At 42.5% G+C, this 11180-nt stretch overlaps 2 protein-coding genes across 3 annotated transcripts in view; both read left to right on the top strand.

Annotated features, from left to right (window-relative positions):
* Positions 1-81: 81 nt before the first annotated feature.
* LOC129169081 (histone H2AX) lies at positions 82-729 on the top strand. Its single transcript, XM_054755095.1, has one exon. It carries the CDS (start codon positions 189-191, stop codon positions 615-617), a length of 429 nt encoding a protein of 142 aa, XP_054611070.1. The 5' UTR covers positions 82-188; the 3' UTR covers positions 618-729.
* Positions 730-5049: 4320 nt separating this feature from the next.
* The window catches only part of phldb1a (pleckstrin homology-like domain, family B, member 1a), a 30334-nt gene continuing 24203 nt past the window's right edge, over positions 5050-11180 (top strand). For both annotated transcript variants that reach the window (XM_054755901.1, XM_054755900.1), the window contains exons 1-4: positions 5050-5198; positions 7871-7972; positions 8160-8283; positions 9685-9855. In XM_054755901.1, coding sequence (XP_054611876.1) covers positions 5196-5198; positions 7871-7972; positions 8160-8283; positions 9685-9855 — 400 coding nt within the window. In that variant the 5' untranslated portion in view covers positions 5050-5195. The remainder of the gene's footprint in view (positions 5199-7870; positions 7973-8159; positions 8284-9684; positions 9856-11180) is intronic.

Genomic DNA, 11180 nt, shown 5'->3' with positions numbered 1-11180 from the left:
AATCACCGCTGACTTTTTTTTCTCCTTGCTTTCCAAAGCAAATCACACAAAGCTATCTCGTCATAAAAGCCAATCACATAAAAGGGCGGGCGACCCAGGGGCTTTATATCCGGGTCGTGATGCGGTTCAAAGCTTAACGCTGCAACGCTCTATTGTGTTCCGTGTGTACGTGATCAAGTGGAACTAAGATGTCTGGAAGAGGAAAGACCGGTGCCAAGGCCCGCGCAAAGGCGAAGACACGTAGCTCCAGGGCAGGTCTGCAGTTTCCAGTCGGCCGAGTCCACCGTCTTCTCCGCAAAGGTAATTATGCTGAGCGTGTGGGCGCTGGAGCTCCAGTTTACCTGGCCGCCGTGCTGGAGTATCTTACAGCTGAGATTTTGGAGTTGGCCGGCAATGCCGCCCGGGACAACAAGAAGACTCGTATCATTCCTCGCCACCTTCAGCTGGCGGTACGAAACGACGAAGAGCTGAACAAACTGCTTGGTGGCGTCACTATCGCCCAGGGCGGTGTCCTGCCTAACATCCAGGCTGTCCTTCTGCCCAAAAAGACCGGCCAGGCAGCTGCGACCACTGGCAAGGCGGGAAAGAAGGCCTCCTCTCAATCTCAGGAGTATTAGCCGCATGGCTAACACCTTAGAACCCAACGGCCCTTTTAAGGGCCACCTACAGTACACAAAGACCAACATTCCCTTATGGGCTTTACCTTTGTCTTTGTAAATAAAGTTTATTTTGCTGAACTCAACGTCGCGAGTCTTTCTGATCTGCTAATTTAGCTGTTGGTATTGACATATCCTGTGACACTGGGAGATACATTTGGTCACTATCCCGTTTAACTAACTGGTAACGCACCCTCGTGAAGTTGGTGGTTCACAGCGCTTAAGAGCTGCTTTATGAAACTCCCAACTCCTTCCGGCTAATTATGTAGCATCAAGCTAACTGGTCATGTAGTACATTATAGGTTTTAGCATCCTTTCAGACGTCATTACATTTGAATTCCATTCAGACTAAAGGAGAACTTTAATCTTTGAATACAAACAAACTTTTTTTGTTGTTTTTTTACTCTCCGCGTAATTGATTGCTACATGTGAATTATTGCTCCTACGGAACTGTCTCTGCCAGTACGGACACATCTGGAACACCCAAAGCAAGACCCAGGTAAAGAGGTAGTCATTACTGTAATGTCTCATCTATGAAGAGATGAGACCCGATGTGGTGTGTAATTTTTTTTTTTTTAATCTTGTCAAACTTCAGGCATGTATTTGAGAGGTTCTACCACTAGAGGTAAGTATAATGCTGTAGCGTCCTCACAGAGGCTCACAGTCTTGACGCTCTTTTTGTTTAAACTGTATTGTAGACCTTAATACCCCAACAGCAGTGTTCAGTTCTAGTACAGGCACAAGACACAAGTCTCTAACTCGCCGTACCGGCAACACATCCATTCCTCATTATCCACCAATCATACTCAGAGGTGCATTAACGGACACTGGAATTCAGAACATCACGGTTGCAACACAAGCAAGTAGTTTTTGTTGATAGTTTTTGGTTTTCATAGGCATACAAGAATACAATGTGTCACAAAGTAATTACAAAAAGAACACAAATGATAAAGGGGAGCGGGCTGTCTCCCTGTGTCCCCTGGCATCTTCCCTCAGTGTGTAAACATAACAGTGAAACAATATGAACACAAACATTTGTGAAAATAAACACAAGTAAAATGATGATGATATCCTTGGCATCGGTTACTGTTATTTGGATCAATCTACCCACCTCTACAGTATTTTATCTATGCACATGCTTCATTTTTATATCTACTGGTATATCATATAAGTTCTCTAGATGCCATGTTGCTTGTAATGTCTTTTCAATGCATGTGGCTAACATTCACTTTCAGTCGCAGGACATGACATGTTTTTGTCATCAGCAATGGCAGGCTGATGCACCATGTTAGCACTGGGACCAGGACAGCCTGAACCAATTACTTTGGCTTTGACGACGTGTGCAAACGCTTACTGCCACGCTAAAAATTCCAGCCACTTTGGAAATTTTAAAATAACCCTTGGCTGTGATAGCTGTAATTTCCAGCTCTGCACTTTTCAACTTTGACAAAGCAAAATCTGAGATGAGTGTCTGCCTCTTAATCATAGACAAAGCATGTTAAACAGGTTGACGACTGTATTAAATATGAAAAAATATGTAGATCTTTATCTAAAAGCTGCATGAAGAGCCACTTGGGGACAGCATGGGTTAGATTTAACAATAGCATATGAAATGATAGGTGAGGAAAGAAAAGAGGGATGGTCCTGGCAGCCAGATGCAAGTGCAAAAGAACATGTTTTCATTCTCTGGAAGACGGAGTAAGGATCTGAGCGTCTTGTTTGTTCAACATCTTTCAGCTAAATCATTCCACCGGCAGCAAAAGGATTTTCCCAGTCTGGGTAATGAGAAGCTACAATATTTGCTTGCTGGTGTGTGACAATGATTGCATGCAGGAGAGAGAAATATGGGATAATGGGGCTATTGTACCGGCTTCACATTATCATCCCATTATGACCCAGTTACTTCTCATTCACTGTCTTCTGAGTGTGTGTGTGTGAGAGAGCGTTAACTTGTGTTTATCATGCATCATTCTTATCTTGCAGATAATTAAGTAAATTAGCATGAGGAATTACAACTGATGAATAATTTGCTTCTGTGGGATGATGAGGTGCATGAATGAGTGTATTTTTAACTTTCTGGCGAGGTGTACTTTCACATTATGACTGCTAGATATCAGTAATCAGTCTTTTTTTAAGGTGATTAAATAGTGCCACACATGCTCGACCTACCCACCACCTGTAGTCTCTCCCTCATAAAACTCAATAGTTTCCTCCGCCATCTGCTGGCCCGCTCTTTCTTCTTCCACCTTTCTGTGGTCATTCATGCATACATCCTGCACACATCTGCTTTCCTGGTCAGTGACAGCAGGTCACACAAGTTCAGCAGTCTGGATCTACCACCGGAAACATCATTCTTAGAAACCTCAGACTCACCACTATGATCAGTAGGTACACACACAGTAGCCCAGCGCAGGCACAGAGACAGTTTAGGGAAGTTAGTTATATGTGGCTAATGAAACGCAAGTGAACGCTTAAATATGCTGTTATGCTTATGTATTAGTCAAGTGTTTAAAAATATAGCTGATCAGTATTTCCACTGATGCAAGGCATACGGAGGCAAAACGGACTAGTTTGTTGGGCGCATTGTTTGGCCGTACGATAACCGAGACACATCTTTTGGCCGAATCCTACGAAAACTGGGACGTACGAAACAGATGTACCTCTGTAGTTAAAAATAGAATGTGCAATTTCGGTAGAACCTTGGTTAGCATCATTCATCTGCTCCCACTATTTCCTTTTGATGCTGATTGTTTTAACATTCACATATGACACAACTACAACCTCTAGTGGTCTGGAGGAACAATAACAGTAACTCCAGTGGAAATCCACTGCAGCAGGTATGACTCCAACCGAAACATTCTCTAACCAAATCAATTTTTCAATGTAAATCCACTGAATCTGTTCAAGAAAGCCAAAATGCATATAAATGGTGAATGAAAGGGATAAATTAACATTTAATTTCACTGATTGATTTGATTGTTGAGACTTGAGACTTGATTGTTGACAAACATGTGGCAGTGAGATCAACACGGACACCACCATCGTGTTTTGCCATGAGTTATTTCTTGAATTCAACAGTGTTTCTCACCTCAACTCTCTGATTTTCTTTTGATCACGGCTGCAAAATAACCCAAAATGGAGCCCAAGCAAGTTGCACATTTGAAAAAGAAGGCGAAAAACACACAACCTTAAATGTTCATTTACCCCTCTCATTCATCATTTATATGCATTTAGAATTGTTTATGCATGCAAAACTATAAACGTGCTTTGTGTTAAGATTTTGATGACATCATAGACGAGCAACGCTGACGTCTTTTTTCCTGTTTCTATATATTGGCGATCCAATTGGCTGTTAACATTTTGTGATAAAAATAACACCGCTGGACTCACGCACAGTACTAATAACAGGACAATACGCTCGCCATATTGCACGCTAACCGGAAAATATGCACAAACCGAGGCAAAATGTTGGCGTAAATTTTCAACATTAACCGAGAAACACGCTAAACGGGGTATACTCTAACCAAGATTCCATTTTATTGCTTAGAGTAAATAAGCATGTTTACAGTATGTAAAGCAATGAGAAAAATAGTTAATACCATTAAAATATGTCTGTTTGTAGTTGAGTACTAACTAATCTAGGATAATGAACAAGTACCAGTCAGCTAATAATGCCATTCACAAATTAGAGCACTCAGTGAGGATTAGCAAAGGTTTTATGTAATGGACTGATCCGTAAGGGTGTACTTACTTTCAAAATCGTATTATCAGGGCTTTCCCGCATCAACAACTTCACAACACACTTTGCTTTACAAACAGGTCTGCTGGTAAACTTGGCTTTTTTTTTGTTTGTGTTGTTTTCCTCCGCGTCTCATTATATGTTTCATTTCCTCCATTTCGTCTGTGGCCCTGACCATGGGAAAAGACATGAGGGACTAACAGTGGGCTCTTTCTCCCACTCACTTCCACTCTCATCATTGGCCTCTGAGCCTAGTCTTTTCCTGGGGGACGCCTGGAAGGATAGAGCATGTGTTTTACTCACTTCCTGGGCTAGTTCTGTCTGTCCCATCGTGAATTATTATGTCATCAGGAATTATCAATATCAGTGGAAATACCCCTTTTTGCCTCATCGAAGGCAGGGTCAGGAAGCCAGTTGTTCCATCAACTCCTACACATGTCCTTCCCATCCTAGATCATGACTCCACCTGCTTCACCGGCTAACTCAAGGGAGAGCGCTTGATTTAAGCTCTTTCTGATCATCTGTGGTGGTCATTGACAGTTCTTTACTCACATGGGATCTGTCCTCAAAGGAAGGAGAAGTAAAAAAAAAAAGTTCTACTTAAGGTCATGCAAGTAACTCTGCACTGGGATGGGAGGAGAAGGGGCTGGGAGGAGGGAACTCGTCGAGGAACTCAGTGGGAGAATGGAAACCGCTTCAGACAAGGCATAAACAACAATGTGGACACTGCTCTCTGGAATACTGAGCTGCACACTGATTCATGGATGTAACTGGATTTGGGATTCTTGGTCAATAAAGAGATGGTAGGTGGTGCATGTGGATCAGCGTAAGGAAGTAAACTGCATGTTTGTATTGTTTTAGCAACTTTCCTGCTTGCGCCTTTGCTGCTATGACACTGTTGTTGTTCCTAATTCAAAGTATACAGTATATTTTTCTCAGTTCCTCCTTGCTTTGGCACCCAAAGCAGATGTGATTTCTCTTTAAAAGTCACAGCCCAGACTGTGCGGCTGAGGGTGTCTATTTTCAGAAGCTCACAGCCGCTCTGAAGGACATTACTGGCCCAATAATGACAGGTTGCAGTAGAAGCCTCACATTTATAACTTTGGCTTTGGGTGTGTTAAAATGAGCTTGTGGGAGGTGGCGGCAGCATATGTGAGTTACAAAGACAAGACACACCGACCCCTGCTGCACTCTCTCACTGCGTGTGTGTGACTAAGTGGCTTGCATGAGGGCAAGCGTTGGCAGCCAGTGGGGGCTAGCAGGAGAGGCGTAAGGGCTCCAGTTTCAGAGCAGGGTCTGTTCTCTGTGTCACTGGGTCCACTCAAACAGTCAGACTTACAACACACTGGATGGGATTGTCACATGAAGTGGTTTCGCCCAGCGTTCTCATCTGGAGTGACATCAGACGCAGACATAACGCCCTCTTGTCTCAGCCAGTGCAGGATGAATAAGAGGAGCAGCAGCTGTGGATGGTTTTGGGCATGGCTTTTTCCATGCATTTTTGTTACACATTGATGTCAGAATATAGCAACAAAGTGCTTGGGTTTGATGCATCAGTCATGTGATGTTGTGCCATGAAGATGATGTGGTTATTTTGTAGCTGCTGAAATACAGGCAAAAAGGCATTCATTGTATGAACGGTGACTGTCATTCACACTGATGCTGCTATGCATCAAAACAAAACAAAATCAGACACCGCACGGTGGCCAAGTGGTTAGCCTGTTGGCCTTACAGTCAGGAGATTAAGGGTCTGAATCTCCCGGTGTGTGAATGGGTTCTGTCTGGATGCTCCAGCTTCCTCCCACATCCCAAAAACTTGCATGTCAGGCTAATTGGAGACTATAAATTATCCAAAGGTGTGAATGTGAGAGCAAATGGTTGTTCATCTAATTGTGTCCTATGATTGACTGGCGACCAATCCAGTGTGTACCTTGCTGGGATAGGCTCCAGCATACTGCACGACCCTCGTGTGGACAAGCAGCATAGAAAATGAATTAATTAATTAATTTTAGCAAACAATCCATATGGGGCATCATTCTCTGCAATGTGAACGGCAACGTAGCCATATATTTGGAGTCTAGTGATTAATGCATGCAAGCCAACAGGTGGTGCCAAACAACTTCTCCCTAAGCGAGTCAGAGCTTTCCTTCCTGTCACTCATGCACACCAATGACCTGGAGAGATGCAGCCAAGACACAGAGACCCACTGGAAATAAAGTGTCTCCAAGGTTGTTAGCAAACAACAAAGGAGGAGTTATTATGCTAATTTTAAGATAATGGTGACCAATGAAGAGGAATGGTGGCCTGGTGGTCAGTGGTCGAGCAGCTAAAAAATATAACTTACCAGTTGGTATTTCAAGGTTTTGATGATTTAAAAAAAAGTACAATTTACTTTTTGATTTTGTCTTAAAATGCTTGTTTCCAAAAATGGGTCTTGAAAATCAGGGCTCATCATATTTTCAGGAGCGTCTTATATTTGCATCACTAGAGTCTTTTTGGTACCTTGTCAACCGAGGCTCCAGGCATGCGGAGCTGATATCATCTGAGTGCTGGTTGAGCATTAGTCGAGCAGGTTTGACATCACCGTAACATTTGAGGATACATTGGAAAAGACAAAATAAAAAACACATGTTGATGTTTGTGTCCCCTGTTGCTTTGCATTAGCTCTGGACCCTGCAGTATTACTGCTACCCTCAGTCGCCTCTCCAGTATGTTTGTATGGCATCTACGGTTTGCTATGATATACTGTGATAGTCTCAATAATGTCTCTCTGAGAATTATAGCACATAGAATAAGCTCAGAGAGGCATTGCAACCCTTTCGTAAACCCCACTAAGTTCATCTTTTTGTGTCAAATAGTGTAAAATGACATTTTTCCATTGCTTTTCTGAAAGATGTGCTCGTGAACGATGGACCTTCCTGTTTTTAATGTAATGTTATTGGATGAGTATGTGTCCATGTTTGGCTGTTTGAGTTACGTCTGGGTTTTATCGATAGTTGTTTCCTGCTCTCCTGATGGGACCATGATGTGCCAACAGCTGGATGTAATCTGTCTGCAGATGTAGTTTGTATCTATGTGAGTCATCTTTGGTCAGGGCGGGCAGGCAACGTGAAGGCAATGTGACCCTCATGTGTGAAGCAAGCACCTGCAGAGCTTGTCTGTGTTGTCTGCAACAACTCAAAAGCATGTCTGGGATGGTATTTGCAAAACAACAACTTGTGTTGTCAAATCTATGTTCATCATTCAGCATGTAAAATCCTGCCTATGGACTGAAGTGTAAATCAGTACCACCATTCTATCCAGCAAGCTGTGGAGAAACAATCAGCCTGTATAATAGCCTGAGTCACGTGGGCTTATAACTGGGGCATGAGGCTCTCTATGGAAGCCACTGTTCCCATTGTAGTTCAACTGTAGTAGCACAATTCCCAGCTCTCTCATGTATTTCCATGTGCATCAATCTCCGTGTCATCTTCAGGATCATCAGGTGTCAGATAATTCGGACATCGGGCCACCCGACATGGAACGCGGTGATGGGAAAAGAGTGGAGCGTGGCCGAGAGAGACACCAAGTCCTGCAGGTGAGTCATGCATCTCCATTTAGGGACAGCGGATACAACTGGGGCTCTCAATGGTTAAATGATGCCAATACTTGCTATTAGCCTACTTGTCACTCAAAAGAGCAAGTGCAAACATGGTGTTGTTACTATATGATAACTTGAGTATCGTTCCTTACTTCTAATGACATATTTGATTTTCTTTTGACAGGGCACTCCTTTAGACCTGATTCAAACTGGCAAGTCCCTGAAAGTCCAGGCGGAGCGCCCTCACCTGGTCAGTTTGGGAAGTGGACGCTTGAGCACAGCAATCACATTGCTGCCACTGCAAGAAGGTAAAACAAATGTGCGTCTTTCACGACTGTTACATGTAATAATTATCAGTGATGTGTGGTCAAGGCAGTCAGGTGAGGCAGAGCCTCATGATGAAAATACAAAAACTGATAATAACATAAAATAAATATTAATATTTGTGAATTGATAGGCTCAAGCAAACCCGCGACCCTAGTTAGGTCAGGCGGAATAGAAAATTGATGGATTTGTCAATTGAACTGTATTCTAAATGTATTTTTGGTATGATTTAAGTCATTTCAATTTCCTAAAAATGGCTGATTTTGCAGATTTCCTGACCAAATACAGGGAAGAAACCATGAGCGTGGCCTCTCCGCTAAGTGCGCAAGCCCCACTAACCACCTGAGTGCACACTGAGTTGGTTGATGGCGCCTGCCAGCACGGTCTTTTCTTGCTATAGGCCAGTGGTCTACAATTTTGTCCCTGGTGTCCTTAGTCAGCTCTCTGGTCTTGACCAAGGTGAGGGTTGGAGGTGTTGACTGTTTGAAGGTGTGTACAGGGGTCTTTTATAACCATAACGATCAATACAGTTACCGTAACCATCAATACAGGTAACGAGAGGAGGATAGAAAAGCTTCTTTAAGAAGAAGTAACAGGTCTGTGAGTGCCTCAATTATTGTTTGTTTGTAGGTGCCAAATACTTACTTTATTAAAGAATTGACAAATATTTTTTTCAATAATCATACAATGTGTTTTCCTGTTTTTTTTTCCACATTCTCTCCTTCACAGTTGAAGTGTACCTACGCTAGAAATTAAAGACCTGGCTCATTTTTTTAAGTGGGAAAACCTGCACAATCGGTGGTTGCCAAATACGTTTTTGCCCCATTGTCTGTAAGATGTATGTAAGCCCTCACATTTCAACAAACATTTTGTATGGAAAGGATTACATTATTTCCTGAGTGAAAAATTGCCTCGGATTTCGTACATTTACCCTAATGAGGAGAAGCGGCATAGAAAATGGATGGATAGATGGATGTTTTTGTCGGACATTGTGGAACAAGTTAGTAACAAAAACCGAGGTACCGCTGTACTTGTCATGAGAACACTGTATATAGATTTAAGCTGCAACATACATATAAGCCCATCCCACTTTTGAGATCTGCAACCCAACCAAATCTTGCAGACTGAATCACCAAATAAAATAACTAACATCTGACGTGTGCCGTGCTTAGCATATCTCCACAGCATCCCACGTTTGTCACTCAGGGCTCAACTATGTGTTGACTACATTTGTGACTCCACCCACGCGGTCTTGACCTCTGTTACGTGTGAGCTTTGGCGCTGGCTTTGAGCCTCAGACCTAAGAATACATCACCAAGGTATTCACAAGTGCACATGGGCATCCATTAAATGACGCTGGGAATATGTTGTTGTTTTGTGTGCAGGGAGAACAACACTAGGCAGTGGAGGGACAGACATCCCTCTGCAGGGCCCTGGCATTAAAGCTCAGCATTGCTACATTGAAAACCAGGCGGGCACCATCACCCTATACCCGTGTGGAAACCAGTGCTCTGTAGATGGGCTTCCCATCACTAAACCTTATCGCCTGTCACAAGGTAAAAGAAACCACTGCAACATACACATGTTCTGTTTGTAATATAAATTAATCAATATGCCTACTCTTTACAAAAGCAATTCAGCATTGGGTTGCTTTCATGAGATGACTGATTAGATGAGTGAATACACGTCCAAACAATAACATGCATACTAAGAGTAAAAAGGGCATCAGCACAGTCCCGCCCCCCAGTTCAACCTTTTTTTGGGATCTTAGCCAGCAGCTACACTGGATGTCATTTGAAGCCAGCTATCAGCCAGTGTGCGTGGAGGCAGCAGCTGCTCAACTATTTATTTTTTTAAATCTTTGCTTCATCCAAAGGACACACGTGGAAGTCTGGCACAAGGAAATGTGTTTCATTAATATCATTTGGATTTGTAACACCTTATTTAACTCCTTGTGGAATACCCTTTGGATGTAAACCATCATCTTAGGAAGTAGCCGCAGATGCAGAGGGAGGAACAAGAGTCATATTCACTCACTTTTTAATTACATGTGAGTTTAAACTTTGAGATTGCATATGTGTGTATGTCTTCACATTTACTGTATATACAAGAAGACATGCACACATACACAGAGATACCTGTACACGCATACATATACACACAGTACATATGTACTCCCCCCACATAACTCATTGATTTATCCAGGGTCTTATTGTGTTGTTGGTTTTATTACAGTGATGGTGATGTCGGCAATACAATTATCGTTATTACAATTGTGTGCGTTACACGTTGTCATTCTGTTCACTATCATGGTTAATATTTTCATTCCTACTGTTACCACTTCAATTCAGTATTATCACTGTGGCTATAGATATTATTTTGTCCTCTCCATTATGGTCTTTATAGCCGTGACAGACATTTGCTGATGTAGTCCCATTTGTTTTGTTGTTTGTTGTTTTGTTATTGTCATTGCAATTGTTGTTGCTGTTGTTCTTGTTGTCTCTCTCTGTATTGTCCCCCTCTTGTCCCCGCACTCCCCCCTCTGTGTTATTTTCTCTTCTTTTCTATCCCCTCATGCTCCGGTTTGGCGGCTCCAAATTTTCATGACAACAAAACATCAAATAAAGTCAAAGTAAATCTATATAACAGGGGAAGAGTATCTTGTACCTTTCCCTGGCAGAGCAAATCTGTTGGGCATGTGAGGGCATTTACATCAACAATACTATCTGCCCTAATGGCTGCACAGGACAAGGGGGGGGGGGGAGAGAAATAAAACTTTCAGATTATAGATGAGAAATTGTTTTGACAAGACAATCAAAGAGAATTATAATAATCAGTATGTTAACTTTTATGCTGTGATAATTATGCTGACCTTTGAATG

This window comes from Dunckerocampus dactyliophorus, chromosome 16 (genome assembly GCF_027744805.1).
Source record: "Dunckerocampus dactyliophorus isolate RoL2022-P2 chromosome 16, RoL_Ddac_1.1, whole genome shotgun sequence".
Classification (NCBI taxonomy): Eukaryota; Metazoa; Chordata; class Actinopteri; order Syngnathiformes; family Syngnathidae; genus Dunckerocampus; species Dunckerocampus dactyliophorus.
The sequence above is the reverse complement of the archived record's forward strand: the minus strand, read 5'-3'. Positions and strand labels throughout refer to the sequence as shown.

What these genes read in the sequence shown, in the direction of transcription:
- LOC129169081 (XM_054755095.1), top strand. Translation starts at nt 189, where the DNA reads ATGTCTGGAAGAGGAAAGACCGGTGCCAAGGCCCGCGCAAAGGCGAAG.